The sequence below is a fragment of the Uranotaenia lowii genome, chromosome 2, assembly GCF_029784155.1.
Source record: "Uranotaenia lowii strain MFRU-FL chromosome 2, ASM2978415v1, whole genome shotgun sequence".
Classification (NCBI taxonomy): Eukaryota; Metazoa; Arthropoda; class Insecta; order Diptera; family Culicidae; genus Uranotaenia; species Uranotaenia lowii.
Genome location: NC_073692.1, coordinates 133,461,795 through 133,482,138, shown reverse-complemented (window position 1 = coordinate 133,482,138; position 20,344 = coordinate 133,461,795). Strand labels below are relative to the sequence as shown.

At 32.9% G+C, this 20,344-nt stretch overlaps 1 protein-coding gene across 9 annotated transcripts in view; it reads right to left on the bottom strand.

Moving 5' to 3' along the window:
• The window catches only part of LOC129744102 (trafficking kinesin-binding protein milt-like), a 341,216-nt gene that overhangs the window by 37,353 nt on the left and 283,519 nt on the right, over positions 1–20,344 (bottom strand). Inside the window, exon 1 of one of the 9 annotated variants that reach the window (XM_055736474.1) lies at positions 6,334–6,969. The exons of 7 other annotated variants lie outside the window; for them this stretch is intronic. In XM_055736474.1, the coding sequence (XP_055592449.1) occupies positions 6,334–6,697 (364 nt within the window). In that variant the 5' untranslated portion in view covers positions 6,698–6,969. One more of the 9 variants, XM_055736476.1, reaches the window with a different exon arrangement.

Below are 20,344 nucleotides of genomic sequence, written 5' to 3'. Positions count from 1 at the left end.
TTTATGCAGTACATGAATTCGATTTTTCTATCCTTTTTCAGTTTTTCATGGAAGTGGTTATTAGAAAACTACGGGAACAACAAATCTTGAGGACATCATTAAGATGCAGAAGTTATTCAATATCATGCTTAGAATCAGAATCATATTAAAGATCATGGTTAGGACTAGTGTTGTCGAAAAATAATTCTGTGTTTTGTCGAAAGAAAAATCTGACTTTTCGTGATTTTACCTAAAAGTTCTGTGACGGTTTTCTGTAATGCTTTTTCCATTAATTTCATTAGAAAGTCATGTCAAATTGCGTCTTTCTTACATTAAACTTAAGAAAAATTTATCATATTTTTCCAATTTAATAATCTTTTCCAAAATTAATATTGTTATTAAAAATTAAATTTTGAAAAAACTTCTTAAATTTTAAAATTCTGTAAAAACAGTTAAAATTTCTGAAATTTTGTGTTCTGTGACACAGATTCTGTGATGAAAATTGGCTCAAAATTCTGTGAAATTATAGATTTTTCTGTAATTTCGGCAACCTTGGTTAGGACATGAAACAGGATCAGAATCAAGATCAAGGTTAGGGTCTGAATCAGGAGCAAGATAAGGACCATATCTTTGATCTGAATTTTGATCAAGACAAGGATCAAAATAACAATCACACGATTGAGTAATGGATCTGTTCCAGAATAAGACCATATTCAAGATCTGAATCATGATTAAAATCATGATCTGAATCTGGATGTGGATTAGGATTCGGATTAGAGTTCGGATAAGGCAAAGAGTACGGATCAGGATCTTGATCAGTCAGGATCAAGCCCTGGTTCATGATCAGTATCAAAATAAACATCAGTGTAGACTTTTTGTAGTCCGTATTTGACGTGACTCAACTAGAAAATTTATTCTTTTGTTAATTTACAATGTTGTTAATAAATATGAGACCAGATTACTTACAAATAAGTCTTCTTCTTCGATCAAAACGAGTTTGCCGAAGATCCTACAATCAGTTCCGGATTCGGATTCCTGTTAAGTTACGATAAAGTTACTTTCTGGTGTTTTTATAACAAAGAAGGTTACTTACGATCTGATGGAGAATATAAAGCAAGATATTTCGCAAATACAATATTTATCCGGGAACGACAATTCACGGCAGTGAATTCGACCTAATCGGAATACATTTCTTCAATTAGCAAATCGTATTTGATATTTGGAGAATATTATCATAACTTACGTTTAATCAACCTACTGATCGGAATCTTGCTAGAATAGCATCAAACTCAGCTAAGAAAATGCTGCACTTCGGCACGAGAGAATACAATTTCAAGCAGAACTATAATTTTCACCAACCAATCTATCAAACACGTTTTTCAATTTTTTCCGACTTTCCTACTTTTTCTTTTCTCCTTTCTCTTCTCACCTGTCTAACTATCAAACTGTCAAACTAATCTGTCACAAAATGGGTTTGATGTTCCCCCTAATTTCACCCTCTCAGGGCCATAGCAACAATCAGGGTTATGATCACAATCTAGATAGGGATAAAACTGAAAATCGAAATCAGGATCTGGAATTGGATCAGATTCAGTATATTTAGTATCCGCATAAAATAACGATTAAGATTAGGATCAGGATGTGGATTTGAATGAGGCCTTGGATCTCGATCAAATTTATGATCAGGAATAGGACCAAGGTCAGCATCAGGTTCAGAATCAGCTTTGGACCCAGTATTAAGATCCTAATCAGGATCTGAATCTGGTTCAGTGTTAAGGAAAAACAGCAGAACAAGATTAGACAAAATAAAAAAACAGGATCCTGATTGAAATTTCAGGAAAATTCAGGAATCAGGATCAAAATGTGTATCAAGATCAAAATCTGGGTCTGGATTAGGAAAAGGATCTTTATCTGGATACGGATCCGAATGAGGGTAAGATTTGGATTTGAATAAGGATCGAGATCAGATCAGTATCAGCATCTGAACCGAATCGCTGGATTGGGATTGGAATCAGAAACAGGATCAGACAAAAAAACAGGATCATGATTGAAATCAAGATTCGAGAATCAGGATCAAATTTAGTATGAAGATCATGATCTGGCTCTGGTTCTGGATTGGGATAAGGATCAGGATGTGGATTTGAATGAGGCCTTGGATCTCGATCAAATTTATGATCAGGAATAGGACCAAGGTCAGCATCAGGTTCAGAATCAGCATTGGACCCAGTATTAAGATCCTAATCAGGAACTGAATCTGGTTCAGGGTTCAGGAAAAACCGCAGATCATGATCAGGCAAAAAAAACAGGAACCCGATTTAAATCAAGATTCAAGAATCAGGATCAGAATGAGTATCAAGATCAAGATCTGGGTCTGGATTAGGATAAGGATCTTTATCTGGATACGAATCCGGATCAGCGTAAGGATTTGGATTTGAATAAGGATAAGGAACAGTATCAATGTCAGTATCAGCATCTGGAATCTGGACCATGATAAGAATTTGGATTGGGATCTGAAGGGTCAAGATCGAGATTTAAAAGAATCTCGAGGGTCAGAATCAGAATTAAAATCAGGAATCGGATCAGGATCTGGAAGTTAATCTGTATGTTCAGGAAGTCGATCAGGATCAGAATCTGAATAAACATAAGGATTGTAATTTGAATCTAAATCAAAACCAAGATCAGCATCAAGATCTGGATGTAAATGTTTTCAAGGTTATGTTAACTTTCATTCAAAATTTCATTAGATAACACCGGGGAACAGCATTTTTGGTGCCAATGTTTCAATAACTGATTTTGAAAGAATTTAAAACATTTTTAAGATTTTGGTGATACGGCCAAGGTTGCCCAGAAAAAAATCTGTATTTTAGACAAAATAAATTCTCGAATTCTGTGAATTTTGGTCAACAATCTGTGATTTTTCGTAAGCGTAATCTATAAACAACACAAAATGTTACGAAAGAGGGCTTGGATATTCATTTTAATAAAGTTCTACTTATTGATGGCACCTTATTGTGGGTACGCGGAATGATAGACTCAACCATTTTTCCAACAGCCGGTTATTGACATTTGATATGAGTACATGACAGTAAAACTTGGAATAGAATTTTCAAAATTCTGTGAAAGCTGTGATTTTGTACTAAATTCTGTGATCTGCGATTCTGTGGTAAAAATTAGTTCAAAATTCTGTGAAGCTACAGATTTTCTGTGACATCGGCAACCTTGGATACGGGCGTGTGGAAATTTTAAAATTGGTCAGTTTTGAGGTAAAATCGATATTTGATAACTGATAAACTAAGAATCCTACATGAAAACTAAAACCTGATTTTGAATCAATTAATCAATTAATCTGAATCACGAACATTGTCTAGATATTCTTGGTTCAGAGATATAACGCTTGAAAAAAATTCTACAATTTTTAGAAATTTGTTCAGATTTTGTACAGAACTTTTTCTGACATCATTCAATAAAGTCTTGAATATTTGGTATTGATGATTTGACCTCAGTTTTAACAACTTTGCTGAAGACAGCGAAATGATTTGGCTTATGATTTTTAAAAACATAAGAAAATTCAATTTTAATTATTTTTTTTAAATGTCCTCAAAAAACCGTTTTTTCAGATTTAGGAAAAATTAACGAAAAGCAAATTTCTGTACCTTGTTTCTCATTAGTTAAATTACTTGTGGTGTCAGGAAAGTTGATCATTGAATTAAGAACTTCATTTTAGAAATATTTCTAATGTTTTACAGTTTTGCCAAAAAAAAGTTCACAAATTTATTTAATGAATTTTTCATCTATTATGAGAAAAATATCTTGGACACAAGAGCTGATTCATTTACTAATTCTTTGATTCTAAGCTCATAGAAAAATTTGAATTTTGTTGGTAGATTTGTTAGAAATTAGCCTCCAATTACTGAGAATATATTTAATGTCTTCAAATGAATTTATATAGATTCTAACGAAAATTTAGTCATGACTTTTGAACTGCAATATACAGTACCGTTCATAATTGTATAGAAATTGGAAGCAAGCGCACTGTCATTTCGACTTTGAACTTCCATAACTTTTTACTCTGATGATATCTTTTGATCAAATTTTTTGCGTTAGATAGATCAACTATCACACTTTTATAATACAAAATTTGAGCTTTCTGGAGTTTGTGTGGCCTGAGAAACAGTAATTCTACGAAAATCGGACTTTTTGGATTTTCTCATTCAAACTGCAATATCTCTGAAACTACGCTACATTTTTTATTGAAAATTTGCAGAGTGATTTTTGAAATATAAAGTTAGCATGTCTGAAGTTTTCGAAAATTTCTATCGATTAGATCAAAGGTTACGGGAGGTGCATTATTTTAGGCATGAACCTTGAAATGCGATTTCTATACAATTTTGGACGATTCATGAGAACAATATCGTTTCCTCCACCAATCAGACAAAAAATGTCTGGCAAAAACAATGAAGAAAAGAAAAAATGGAATAAATGATCCATTTGTGTTTTGAAATCAGAATCTCGCGATATTGTTGTGATTTTTCGGTTGAAATAGATTTACTGGTTGATAAACAGAGAATATGATTTTCCTATGGAAACATTCGTCCAAAATTCTATAGAAATCGCATTTCCATGTTCATGCCTGAAATATTGTACCTCGCGTAACTTTTGATCTCATCGATAGAACTTTTCAAAAACTTCAGACATGTTAGCTTTATATTTCAACAATCACTCTGCGAAATTTCAATCAAAAATGTAGCGTAGTTTCTGAGATATGTATGTTATCGTTAGGTTTGAATGAGAAAAGTCCAAAAAGTCCGATTTTCGTAGAATTACTGTTTCTAAGGCCACACAAACTCCAGAAAGCTCAAATTTTGTATTATAATAGTGTGATAGTTGATCTATCTAACGCAAAAAATTTGATCAAAAAATATCATCAGAGTAAAAAGTTATGGAAGTTCAAAGTCGAAGTGACAGTGTGCGTGCTTCCAATTTCTATACAATTATGAACGGTACTGTATGTATGTTATCGTTAGGTTTAAAGTATTGCCGCCTCTAATGTTGGAGACGATCACACGAAGCGTTGCAAAAATCGTCCAATTTGGAATGAATTTGAATCAATTTTTAATGTTAAATTCATTCCAATGGATTCAAAATTGCGTAGCATTATAAGATCGTCTCCACGGTATTTTTGACCTACGGCATGGGCACATGTAACTTTGATTTTTTTGTAATAGAGAAGCAGATAGATTTTTAAACCCTTCAAATAAAGTTTTTACTTAGATTTAAGGTTACGACAAAACGGGCTTTTTCGAGCTTCTTTGTACATCAAACAACTTTGTTTTAAAATATCCGACGTTTCGACCAGTTTTGGAGAGCTTTTTCAAGGGAACTGAAAAATTATTATTGTTAGTGTACAATTTCTTATGAGCATTGCTCAATGTTAGAAATTAGGCCAAAACAAATATAAAATTTGTCTTTTGTTATCCCCTCTTCGATTTTTACGAATATTCTAAAAAAGGGAATAAAGTTTTTGGTCATTAAAATAATTTATAAAATCTTAGAAGTTTCAAACAGTTAAAAGAACGAAAGTCAAACTGTAGCAAATGGGAATTTCATTGCCTAATGTATTGGAGATTTTTTCATATTTTCGATCTAAAATAACTCTATTTTTCGATTTTGTGCAATGTAAATTGTAATACAAGTTTTTTTGCACCCAATATTTGGTGAAATTGGTTTCAATTTGTTGAAAGTTTTTTCAACATCAAGTGACTCAAAAGTAAGATTTTAAATTTGTTCCAGATTTTTGTAGTTTGCAGCTCACTTATCAGTCTGTTGTAATCGTCATTTTATATCGTTTCGAAAAATTGTAATCTAATAATAAAGATACAGTTTCCTTGAAAAAACCACCAAATCTGGTCGAAACGTCGATTATTTCAAAACAAAGTTGTTTGATGTTTTAAGAAGACAGAAAAAAAGATCAAAATGTTTTTTTTCTTATTCCACACAGCACTGTAGTGATACAAGACCATAATAGAGGAAATTGAGGGTCAAAACAAAGAAACAAACGAACACACACTAGAGAAACCACAACCACACCTTTCTTTCTATCCGTCGAAGCTTCGTCCTTGTCATCATCGTCATCCGTCGTTGCTTGAACACGCTGCAACAACGGACTACTTGAAGCATCTCGAAACGTGCGCTTGTCCGAACAATCGCCACCGCCACCACTTTTAAGCTTAAGTTTTCCCATGCATTTCTTCGGAACTTTCAACTTTTTCTTAGCGCCACCAGAAACAGAACAAGTAACCGGATCCCCACAATCAACACACTCAACCTTCTTCGGAAGGTTACTACTTATCGTACTGCTCGCTAAACCAGGGCCAGGTCCAACGGCTCCCACTCCCGCTCCGGCTGCCAGGTCCTTGGATCTCGATCGGGACCTCAGACGCAGCAGGTTGGTCGCATTGCTAGCACTACTATTAACGAATCCCCGAAATCGATTAGGGTGCTTTTGTTCCCCCACCACGTCACCGGAAGTTCCGGTTCCAGTTTCATCTTCCCGATCGTGATAAGCGGATCCCTCATAAAACCTTCGACTACCGATCGGCTCCGAACGGCAGCTGGCGCAATCTTCGGTTTCCGTTTCGGTTTCGCTCGGAGCATAATCTTGATCGGCCGATCTCTTCGGTCGGTTCTTCCGAAACGCGTTAACTGCTCGGGTTAACATTTTCCGTTTACCCCTGGCTCTGCTCAATGGATGACGGATGGATGGGTTGGCAGCACGATCATTGCTCACTCAAAAGGTCACGCAAAGATCAGATTGATTCATTATTTACCGGTACTTAAAGCACTGCACCTCTTTGATTTGATTCGCGCTTTTAGAGGTTCAACAAATCGCGATCACTGCTGGTTCATGAATTTCAAATATGGCACTCCTCACTTCTCAAAGTAGTTTGATACACATCTTCTGGGTTGATTTGAATTCTCAGTTTTTCAACACTAATGGGTAAAGGATAATTAAAATGTTAAAAGTTCCCCCATGATGTTGTGAAGAACATGCCCTTAGATGGCTACACGAGTGTCTCAGAAAGTATAATAGTTTGAAGCGGATTTCTGGGTTTACCTTATTTCAGATTACCTGTTAGCTTGCTTGAAGAATGTATTCGAAAAAAAAAGACAACACTTTGTTTTGTGTATAACTTTTGAAGTGTGGATGGAAACCAATGGAATTTACAGGTAAACTACCCAGTAATGTTATGTTTACCTGTGCAAAATTTTGAGACAATCTGTCAAGCAGTTTTTGAGAAAGTGACAAATAAAGATCAAATAATTGTTCTCCGCTAAATTTCATTTCTGAACCACTGTGCTATGGCACTTGTTTAAAAGATGCTATCTAAAAATCTATTGAAAGATCGTCACAAAATTTTGCATTTTTCAATCAATCTTTACAGTGAAAGAATCTAAAAAAGAGCATGCATATTAACGTTAAAAAAAATTTAAAAAAAAGTTTTTTAAAATAAAAATGTCACATTATGAGTCATTATATGTAAATATCAGAATTTCACAATGGCTGAATGATAAGAGTCATCTATCTAATACGCGAGATTAATTAAAAAGAGTAAAAAAAACAGCAGATAACAACATTTCATCAGCTCCCCCAAAACAAAAGGGATTAAGTTAATCCAAAATTCAACGAAAAAAAAACATATTTTCGCAAACCACATCCACCCACTTTGTTATTAGTCACGGTAATGTGGGTCTCGGTCGGCTCAACTTGTCGGTTATCTTCTGACTTTACAATAATTCGTAAATCATCCGATAGCATAATTCAGCCCAAAGAAAGGCACATTTCAGAAAGAAAATGTTCAACTCTAATTAGAAAATTCTCACCGGTTGACTTCTCAACGACGACAGAGTCAAATCAACACACTGGAATCGAGTTTATTTTCTTTTTTCCTCATACGAAAAAAGCAAACTTAGTTAATTCTTTAAAGTTTGACTGCATCACTAACCGTTATGCAAATCATGATGTCTCGTCGCCGTCTCATACTTCCTCATAAATACTGAGAAGAAGTTGAAGTGAGGAGGAAACCTGATGGAAATCACCCAGATAAGGTCCGCCATCGCGGAGACTTTTCTCTCAACGATTTTGATCGAGTAACAATGCAAAAACCGCGGTGGAATAATAAAAAATGCAACTTCCCAGATATGTGAGCCGCTTGATGCGGTTATTCAATTAGGGCTCTATCTCAATTTCTGTCTCTTTCTTGGCAATAATGACGCAGTTAACGAAGATAAAATCAACAACAGTAGTGCACTTAATTATCAGTGTGTTAACTGATCGTAAAAAATAAATAACTGCCGATGGATTTGCATCTTTCTCGAAAACGGGGAATCTTATGACTAAACATTTTAAGTGGTGTTGTTTTATAACAAATTCAATACAATTTTAATACAATGCAAAACACACAAGGTAAAGTAGAATTTATTCTTCTTGTTAATATGTATTGATGTACAAACGGCTATTTTTCAGATTGGGCTTGTATCAGGCAGATGAAACGACAGGATTTGGAAGACGTCATTTCGATTTAATCAATCATAATATTCCGGTGACGCGCGTATATCAAATGCTGATAAATTTTGACTAGCAATTAGAGATTCTTTGATTTCGTGGAGACAATCGAAAGATTATATTTGCTAGGTCAGATAGTAAATCGAATCTTAACTGTAATAGAGTTTGATATACGAGACGTCAGATGACTGTACGAATGGACTTGAATATGTGTAAAACTGACCTTCTTGTAATACTGTCACCATGTTCGCCATTTTCCTGAACGGAGCCCAAGCCTGATTTTTAGTTTTTTTTTGTTCTTATATGATAATTTTCATAAAACCGAGAACATAAGGATTTTTAATTTAATTATAACGTTAACACCGGCGTCCGCGCAAACGTTTCGGCGCTGCAAAATACTACGAGCTTCATACTATGATAACTGTTTAAGTTTGCTTCAAGATTAAAGCCAGACTGGAAAAGTTCTACAAGTTCTTCAGTGTCCCAAGTAACCAAAAGTTCAATAACACGGGCTTTTAGAAGCCAGCTCAGCAAGGGCGTTTTTATCATGCTACGTAGCAGGGTGGATTTGATTTAAATCAAAATGAAATGAAATGAAAATCGTGATTTAAATCATGATTTAAATCACAAGTCATAAAAGCTTGATTTGAATCAATGGTTTAAATAAAACTCAGTGGATAAAAAATTTAGTCTGTGGATTTAATATGAAATTTCTTTGGACCTGGTTGATATTCCGAATAAAAATCACCTATTAAAAAAGTTTAAAAGATGATATTCATATGATGTCCATATAATCCATATAGCAAAGCGAATCCCTATTCACATTTGATCTACGTATTTTTCACATACCCTTCGGCCTTCAAATGGAATTTGAACACTACAACAACTACAACACATACGAAAACTGAGTGAATTCTGTTTGTTACGCGATTTCTGTTTCCTACGTGAAATTCAAATAGGTTTCACATAATTTTTCGAGTGTACGAAGGAATTTGACATAATATTTCAAATGATCGTCAACTCGCTAATCAGAACTAGGCGTGTCTTTTTGATTCGTTGGATGTATACAATATCGAATCGATGTGAATTTCGTTTGCAAAGCATTGGCTTTTTCTGCCTTTGGTGAATATATAAAATCATGATTCATAAATGTCATACATATACAGCCTTCATTCTACTGAGTTAAATATCTCAGCTTCATTTCATGCTCGAAGAAACTTTGGATGGTAGATTTTTTCTCTTTAAAAAGCAGTCTCTTGAAAAAAAAATTCTACTTAAATCAAAAAAATTTGATTTAAATAAAAAAAATCCGATTTAAATCAAATAAATCCGATTTTTTTTATTTTTTCAAAAAAATCATTGATTTTTATCCACCCTGCTACGTAGCTGAACATTCAAGTTTTTGTTGATACTTTCAAGTCTTATATTTCAGGGATTTTTAGACACACTCTAACATTTCATCTTTGAAAAAATCATAGCACGCTTCCTAATCGTCATATGAATTTGGTGTTTTCGACAAAGTTGCTTTTGAAGTTATTAACCCGGCCTAGCTCGAATTTTTAAATAAGATTTATATTAAGTGTATACTTCACTTTTTCAAAACAAACTATTTAAAACACCTGTTAATTTTTCCATAAAGACTTGACTAAATCCGAAAAAAAATTGCGTTTGGATGTTCGGATATGAAAATTCCATAATATTGTTGGTAGTGAGTAAGGTACTTTCCAGCTTTATTTGTTTGATAACTTTTGATTGAAAAGCAGTTTTTAAATCAAGGATATATCGAGATGAAAAAAAACTAAGGCTATGATCATTTAGTATCCGGGCAGTTACAAACGTGTGTATTTTAAAAACTATTCATTTGATCGAAAAACTTTCTATGGAGGAAATGAAGATGTTAACATGACATTTAATCTAAAAATATAAAAAAAATATATTTATCAATGATTTCAAGAAATACTCTAACTTTTTCATAAAATCTCTTTTTTATCTTTGCACACTTTTTTCAGTCATGTATTGATTTATTTTTTTTACCACAGAAGCAAAACCTTTGCAAAATCATGATATTTTACACAAACTCACCTAAAAAAAGCAATTGGAATCGTGTTGGAACCTTTTCATGAGTAGGCATCTCGAAGAATTTGATTTCTTAAATCCGGTTTTAACATAAATTTTGTTGTCCATCAGAACACATCTGTTATATTGCGTAAAACCCGGATGCACAGATTGCGATCTTTGGAACTGATCATTAATAGTTATTAACTTGATGTCTACTAGTCAGGTAACACTTTTTGCTTGCCTGAAATGGATTTTTTGCATTATTTAAGGAGTCTGCATTCAGTTATCCCCAATAACCGTAGACTTTTTAATATATTTAAGAGCAAGGGTTGCACTCCGATGGTTGGTTTGAACTTCGTGTGGATCCTAGAGTGGCTCTATATACTTCTTAACCATTTGGTTCGAAAAAAAAATCAGAAAAAACTAACAGTTCATGAGCTTTCAAGTCAATAATGAAGAATTTTTGAGGCGCAAAATGCGTAAAAGGAGCAAATTTGTGCAAAATTATTTTTACCATGTCTTTTTGCATCGTAAATATCTCAAACACACGTTAACTTAAAAATCTATCAAAAATAGGCAAGATAGTCCTTTTCATAACCAACACAACGCTACTAAAATTTTGCATTTCCGAGCTCTATTAACGTAGCTATCACCATAATAAAGTGCCCGGATACTAAATGATCATAGCCTTAATTTGACGATTTCATTCATTCATTTCAATTATTTTTTTGACATTTTAAAGTGAACATCACACAAAACCTAAAAATAATGATTAAAAGCGATCGAAGTGCCCACTGCTGTCGATATTGTGCGATGCTGGAAAGGAGAGCTAAGCCAAAAATCGGAATCAAGTGTCCCGTCAGCGTCATCAGTGATTTAAAATAACTTAATTTACAGTTAACAGGAAAATCTTCCGGAAAACGAAAACTCATTACCAAAAACAATGATTTTGTTATTATTTTTCATTAACTTATGTTTGAGGCAATAAAAAAAACCTTTTTCTATTCGGCCTCTCGGCAATCTAATCTGATATTTTAAAGACATAAAAGATTCATGATTTTTTTTTATCAGAGCATTGTGTTTCAACTGCTGAAGATTATGGGTTCAAGTGATTTTTGTAACAATTTTCATTAACTGATTATTCCACAATCGAAAATCGCAGAAAAAAAATATAGGAAAGGCTGTGGCTCAGTACCAAATCTTAACAGCTTGCTTTTTTTATTTCCAATTCAGATCTTTTCTATCGATTTTAATTGCTACAACTTTTCAATTAAATTATTAGATCATTTTTTAGACATGTTCAGTAGACCGCTACAAAAAACGACTTTTTGCTCCCATATGTTTTTGCCGATGCCTTTTGGGTCACCAGTTAGCGCAACTTAAGAAAATTTATTCTAAACACATGATGATGATTTTAATTTTGTTAAAAAGAAGAAAATATTTGATTTTATTTCAAGTGATCGAAGTCAGAGAAAAAATATTTTTTCATATTCTTTTTCTTCTGGTTATCAAAACAAAGGGCTCATTTTTGAAACTCACTAGAATAACTTTATATATTTACAACATGTTCAACTCATCAGTGAAAAACCGAAAAAGTAGAGGTAGGCAAATTCAATCAAGAAATGATAATTAAGAAATTGATTAAAATTTAAAAAAAAGAAAATTTTGTTGTATATATAGAAAGCACAATAATTTAGTCAACATTATGCATAAAAATTTAACATTGAAGTTGCTACTTCCAATCATTTCTCGCATTTTTCATAGTCGCCATCAATTGAAATATTGGGTCCTTGAAAAGGATAAAAAGTAAATACAATGTTATTCTTATTCAAAATTTAGATTTATAGGCTTCTAATAAGATTATGTTTTCTAAACAAAAAAAATTAAATACTAGAATAAGGGTTTCAAAATTTGGTAAATTTCTTGAAAAAATTAATTAAGTTTAATTAAATGGATTTGTTAATGGATTATACTCTATTCAATCAAAGAATAAGTTTCATTTAACAAATTAGTTGAAAACCGCAAAACGATTCGATTTTTGCTTTAAAAATATCTAAAATTCAATTTTGTTAAAACATTTTTTTTCAAATTCCTTTAAATTCCGTATTTTACAAAATGTAGTAAAGTAAACAAGAAGAAAACTTCTACAACTTTTCTTGTAGAAGTCAAAATTACTTCATCTCTCTTGGGGAAAGATGATCATTGATGTAGAACCAACATTTTAATTTTTTTAAAAATATTTTAAAGTTTTGTAAAAAAAAATGCAAAAATCTTGTTGATGATTTCTAGTTTTTTACAAAAGTTATATAAAAAAACAAAAACTGGTAGAAAAAAAAAAAACAAATTAAATATATTGGGATTCAAATCAACCAGAATTAGCTCATAAACCCCTTGTACTTCGAAAAAATGTGAATTTTCTTGCCTTGTGTAATTTATCGAACCCCTTTTGCAGGTGATGCATCCAGAAGAACAAAAATAACAATTTCTTATTGAGGTTACAATTAGTTTTCTTAAGAATATTTCAAATCAGCATAAAATTGGTAGTAACGTAAAAGATTTTTTCAAATAATCAAAGTGGTCGGATTTAAATTCTAAACTTGTATGGTTACACTTCTTAAAGCAACCGCATTTTAAAGACGAGGTGTGGGTTTTGAGTGTCAAGATTTTAATTTCAAAGCAAAATATACGGGATGAATCATCCAACCGGATGAAAATCCCCGAAAAAAAAAGCAAAATATATGTGAAAATGCAATTCATAGTTTCTATATAGTGTCGTGTAATAAAATGTCTTAGGCCTGATATAGTGATCTAGGGTTAAATTCGTCGGAGGCAAACCAATTTTCTGTTTGTTAACACTTATTTTAAATAATTTTTGGGATCAAGTGATTTCTCGTTAAAACAGTAGATTAATTTCTTGAACTGAAAATTCGCACGGCCTACTATCTTCTCGGGATGGATGCTCGTGATACGTCAAAACGCCTCGCCTATAGAGACGAAAAACAAACCCACCAAATGATAAATATCTTTTCAATTAAAAAAGTTTAGATGCCAAAACTATGGAAAAATGACATGTCCTATAACTGATATTGTATTATGAAAGCTCATTGATTGATAAACATCTTTGCTCAAGATGTCGTTAGTCTTAATTTTATAGATTTTTCGTAATTAATTTTGCCTCGCTTAATTCCTGCCATAGACCACTGTGCACTAGACCACTGCAAGCTTATGAAAATTTCAAATTCTTAAATTTTTACACCTCCCATAACTTTTTTTGGTTGTTTTTGCTCCCAGAAATAGCAATAAAAATTTTGTAAGCGATCCATCCAGTCCTGAATTTGCGCAACGAGTTTTAATTTTGTATGGAAATTTGTATAGAAAAATAAAATTTTTCACTTAAAAATCATCAGAGATGTACTGAAATTTAAAAAAAATATAACTTTAGATGAAAATTATTCTTGATTCTTGTAGTACAATTCATATGAACAAAGCTTAAAACTAACTTGTATCCCAGAGAAGATATTTGATATTATACAAAATTTTTGTTATCAAAATTAATTTTTAATTTTATCGTTTTGACTGCTTATTTGAAAACTGCTTTGCATAGCCAGGGAATTTATTGATTGAAACCTTTGAAAAAATATTTAATAAATTATTAAAAACTCTAGCCAGCAAGGTCTGCTATTTTTAAATACTTTTCAATAGATTCAGATTTTTCATTTTAAAATGGTTACATCTTTTTTCATGAAATGTTTGGTTGCTTGTCATGCTAGCAAAAATGAAGCTTTAGAAAAGTCTAAACCAAAAATCAAAGACTGACTCCGTTTCAATCTTTTTTGATTTTTTTTTTACTTTATTTCATTGACAAACCGAAGAAGTTTAAAAAACTGTTGACGGTCCCTACACGGTGTTACAATTTCAGTGATTGTGTGTTTGCTTTAACTTAACTGGTTTTGCCTTTGAATTTTGGTTTTCGATGCTGCCTTTGAGGATGATGGAAAGGATAGGAAGTGAAGGATTGAGATTGATGGTGGCAAGTGGAAGAAGGTTAGGGTTGGATGCGATTAGGAAGGATAATTTTTGAAGATCCCACACCAGGTTGCACACGGTTGTGAAGACCATTTCCTGTCCTCTCCTCCCAAGAGCCCATAGTAATGACAAGATTTACAAGAAATTTCTGGATGATTTAATATGCAAAATTGCATCTTCCATACAAATTTCCATACCAAATTGTAACGCGTTGCGCTAATTCAGGAATCAACCAAATCATCAAAAATTTTAAACACTGATGCCTGGTGACCCAAAAGGCACCGAAAGAACTGTCTACTGTGCACTGTTTTATTTAGAAAAATAATTAAAAACCAAATCATGAAACAATATTCCACATATTTAAACTTGACATTATGGCAGGGTTGCTAGCGATTTTTCATTTTGAAATTCCAAAGTTTTTCCCGGTTTTCCCCGGTATTTTCCCGGTTGTAAATGATGATTTATCCGATATTTATTATACTTGTTTTTTTCATAAAATCATGGTGATTAAAAAATTCAATGTGAGGGCCTCAAATTTCTAACAATTGTATCCCAAGCGGTAAGAAATCATGACAAACTTCGACCATTTTCAACACGTAGTCTTTTCGTATCAAATTGACAGGTTTTAATGATTTTTTAAGCGAATCCAACAAAATTGGCATCTATTCATTGTTTTGCTCCACAATTTCAACAATCTTGCAAAAACAAGTCCGGTTAACTTGATCTTGAAACTATAAAGTAGTACTTTTGAACCACTGTAAAATTTTCTAGAATTTGTAGTTGTAGAAAAAAAATCTGTGTAGAGGATTTGTCTTACAAAACTTAAATTAAAATCATCAGATTGCAGTGAAAAATTTAGTTTTTTTCTGAATGCATTTATATTTTACGTACAAATCCAAAAACATATTTAGAAACAATTTTTTGATACTTTTTAATAACTTTATTAGGGCTCTAGTCATTTGAACTAAAGAATCGTCAATATATAGAAAATCGTGTTACTCAGGCCAATTCCAACGAATCACACAACAACAACAACATTGAAAAACCAAGATCCTTTTCTAGTGAAAAAGGGATGTAACTCTGTTAAAAAACGTCTCACACTGCCAAAATATTTGCTTTTTGCAAAAAAAAAAGTTGTGTTAAACATGTATATCGAACACTGAATTATTTGACGTTGAAAACTAAAACTGGTATGTATTGGGAAACTAGATAACATAAAAGGTTATTATAGGTACCACATTAAGGATCGCAAAGAAATCTACGCCGAGAAACACCGAAATTTGACACGCCATATATCTATCAGAAGCCACTGGAACGAATTGTAGAAACTTATTGTCATTGAGTTACCAAACGTTTTGTGTTAAGTTTTGTCGATAAAAGTTTCATTAAATAATTTATAACATTTGAGTTATGCTTATAAGTCTAGCACACTAACAGAGAGCGAAAAAATGAGATATCTCATAACATATCGCTCCACAATTAGTTAAAAAAAGCTATTCAAACATCGCGTCGTTTGTTTACTAATGAACGAAAATAAGCGTTTATAAGATAAACTATACCGAGACTGTTAAAAACTACTCTTAAATTTAGAAATAATGATACAATTGTGTTTAAAAATGTTTGAAACATGACAATTTTCTCGGTGAGGTGCCGAAATTCCCGTTTTTTTCCCGGTTTCCCGGTGACGCGATGAAATTCCAAAGTTTTTCCTGGTATTCCCGGTTTTCCCGGTTCGCTAGCAACCCTGCATTATGGGTAGCTCACTTTAGGTATGAAATATAGAAAGTCAAATTTTTCAATTTCCTTGGTGCATTTTGTGAGCAAACGTCGAAACATGTTAAAAAACTAACAAAATCGAATTTAATAATAAATAAAGTCGTTTTTGGAAAATCGCTGTTATTTCTACAGATTCCAAGATTCCATAAAAATGTTAGGTCTCAATAAATCACAAACATTTTCCTATACCTAATGAACAACGTTTGGTAGCTATTTTAAAAACCGTATTGGAAAAATTAGCAGTTTCAAAATTTATTTTTGAATTTCGATGAGTAATAACTTTAATAGTACCCCTAATAACAGCTTTAAACCTAGTAAGTTGTGTTATTCGAATTAAAATGATATTATTTCACTATGTCAGTTATACTCATTAACAAAGTCATTCAATAAAGAATTAAAATAAACTGAACGGCCCTAGGTTTTCCAACGTAGTTTTCTTAGACTTGAAAGTAACCGAAATCCCAAGTTCTGGTCTTCGCCTCCGATCAAGGTCGTTAAAGCCTTACCAGCTTCTGGAAAAAACGGAAAACTAGGTCCAACATACGTAATTCAGGCACGCAAACAAAACCTGGTAGCTGATTAGAGACTACCCGGAAAAAGCAGATGTAAACTTAAAGTACACGCAGTCATAAAATCTTCGGGGCCGTTCCGTTATGACCTCGGTGGTGCGCAGCTCTATCCGGGAGCGCAGCCATTGATATATCCATGTTAAATGGGAGAGCAGGTCTTCTATGAAAGAACCGTTGTGTACTTAGCTCTAAAAAGTGCAGTTTTTTACCCCTGCTCTAATGTGGGTCGACACAAAAAGGCCTATTTTTTTACACGCACACCTTCCCTCCCCCATATGAACCATCAAGGTTGAGGTCTCTGTTAGCTGACTGAGTTGGGGGTCGGATGCTGCCGATCCAATTAGACGGAGGAATTCACTGCTCTTTTTCTGAATGACAGTCTGCGGTGCAGCAATTTGGTTGCATTGTATGCATTCCACACACCGACCGGTAGCATTATTTATGTCATTTTCCCATTCATGTTCATGTACAAACAAGTCATTTATTTCTTTGTTTGGGACCGAATGCATCGATAAAAAAAAGTGCACCCACCATCATTATATTATGCGAAAAGTTATGATTAAATATATGTATTAATGGATCGATAGGATGAGCCATTTTTGTTGTTGTTGAAAGAGGAAAAACGGCTAAAAAATTCCGTGTCGATTCGAGGAATGCAACCAACGAAAAAGATTGCTATCGAACAAATAGCTGTATGTTGTTCACACGTGATTCCTATCAAAATGTGTTCATGAAAATTACAACCAAACAGAAGCAGAAAGGAAAGGTTGATTTTCCTCAATCATAATTGAAGAAACAATCCACACGTAGGTAATGGAGAAAGAAGATGGTTGAAAACGATACGAACATCCATTCACGCATCTCAAATTAGGGAGCAATGATGATATGATAATTATTGGAATCAGAAATTTGGGAAAAGGCGTAGATATCCACCATGTTGGCTGATTCTTTTTAAAGGTAGCATGAAAACCCTTAACTTTCAGACACACTCGTGTAGCCATAACGTTTGTGGCAAATAATGGCATCCGATTTCACTCTTTTTCGTACACATTTGTTGGAGGAAATTTAATCGACGAAATTGAACTTCAACCTCCGCAATTAAACACCAACAGGAAATTTCACGCACGCACGCAAATATACGATTTTTCGATTTCAATTGCACCAATTGATAGGTAGACGAAACAACGAACGACGAGATTGAAAATTTTTCCGAAATTGTTATGAATGGAGGCGAAACTCTACGTGACTGCAAGCGATACTTCTATCTAGCAGAAATTCAGCAAAAATTTTGCGTTTGTATGAGGGTGTGTTTACCACCAACTTTGACAGATGAGATCTCAAAATGGGCACAAGGATATCCCGTCGTCGGGGGATGATTTTCGTACGGATGCTGCGCAGTAGCTCCTAGGAGTCTCCTAGAAGTTTGAAGGTATGTGTGTTTTTGAGGGAATGAGTTCAATGAAACTGTTTTCTTACTAGGTAACTCTTAGAAGATAAGTTTAACACTGTTTTGAAAGTTCACTAAAATTATCAAATAAAAATAGTGATTTGTGATCATAAATTGATTTTTCAACATGATGTTTAACGAAAATGTAATTTTCTAATATAATGAGCGATTTTCTTAATTATGATTCGAATTATGAATTATGGATCTTAACGCCGAATCTGATTTCTGAATCTAAACTCTGGATCTGAGTCTGAAATCTGAATTTTAAATCTGAATTCTGGATCTAAATTCTTGTGCACTTTGAAATAAAATCGTCAATTCAACTCTGTTTTTATTACTAGTAATTAAAAGTCGAAAACCAGAAATTAATGGATTTCACTGTGATATTTTCATGATATCTGCAGCCGAATTCCGGGCAAAAAATGTCGTGAAAGAAAAGAAATTATTGAAGACATTTTCAAAATTTTCTTGTCTTGGAATTCCGGTGAATTTAAAGAAGACATTTTTTGACGTTTAAAAAAGAAAACATAATTTTCAATCTCTTCGGATTTTTTTCGTTGCGAAATTTTCTTAGATTGACATTCCGGTCAATTCAAAGAAGACAATTTTTGACGTTTGAAATAGAAAACGAGATTTTTAATTTCTTCGGCATTTTTGCTTCGGAAATTTCAAAAGACATTTCTTTTCAGTGAGGTTTTTGTTAAATTATACGTTAATACCTATTAAAACTTTAAAATAATGGAGCAAATGATTGGATCATATTACTATGTAAAAAAAAAGTGGTATAAACGCCTAGAAAAAATCGAACTACTTCGGCATCGTCGTTATTTGAGAGATATTAGTAATCCATTTGATATTTCGGATGGAAATTTCGAAAAACTCTTTCGAATGCCAAAATGTTTGGCTAAGAAGTTTATTAACTTACTGGATCAACAATTGAACGCTATCCCATTAAAGGATGACACTTTCGAATGTACAACTATAACATATTTAATCATATCAACACATCCGATTGTTTACAAACACGTAACTTTCTAGATTCATTTTTCAAAACTTCCAATTATGCCTTCAACACTCAACGATATGTTTTTTTCATATTTAATTGCATGCACGATGAGCAAGATTTGAAGTATTTTATCTAACAATATTGAATATTGCTGTTATAAATAGTTTTCAGTATTACAAATATAATTTTATTCTAATTACCATGCTAAATATCGGGAAACATGGGAGAAACACGGTGCCAACAAAAAGTCGTTTTGAAAAGTCTCACCGAAAACAAACGTCAAAGACGTCTAGCGGTGAATAGGTGACACGGTGTGCCAAAATACGTTATTAAAAAATAAAAATGACCACCAAAACGGCACTCGGCATTCGAAAGATGTAGTATTCAGGCATCCATCCTGCAAATTTGGAAATGTTTCATCGGGCTTTTTTGAAATTAGAGCGATTTTAAATTTTAAGTCAATTTGCAATAGATTTTCAATGGGGTTTTTCGACCTTATGTTCTATGACCATGGATTTTTCTGACTACATATTACATATGGCAATAACCCAGTTCAATAATTTTATAGAAAATTTCATACCCGACAACTTTGTCGAAAACTGGAAAAAGATTTGAGTTGATCCTGAAAAGTTATTGGCAATTATCTAAAACTTTATTAAACTGATTGAAATTTTTCCATGTTTCTTAAGTTTTTTTTCAATTCAGCTTCACTAAAAAGCGAATATCTTTCCAGGCGTAGTTTGAATCGATTTCGGGTCTTCAACAATTTTTTTCCGCGCTTAAAATGTGCTTAGTCGAACAAGGTAAATAGCGTAATATTGGCTTCAAAATAGTCATTTTTTATTACCTTCTTGGATTCAACAATAAAAATGAACGATTTTTTTTTTATTTAAAATTGAAAATCAACACAGATGACCACT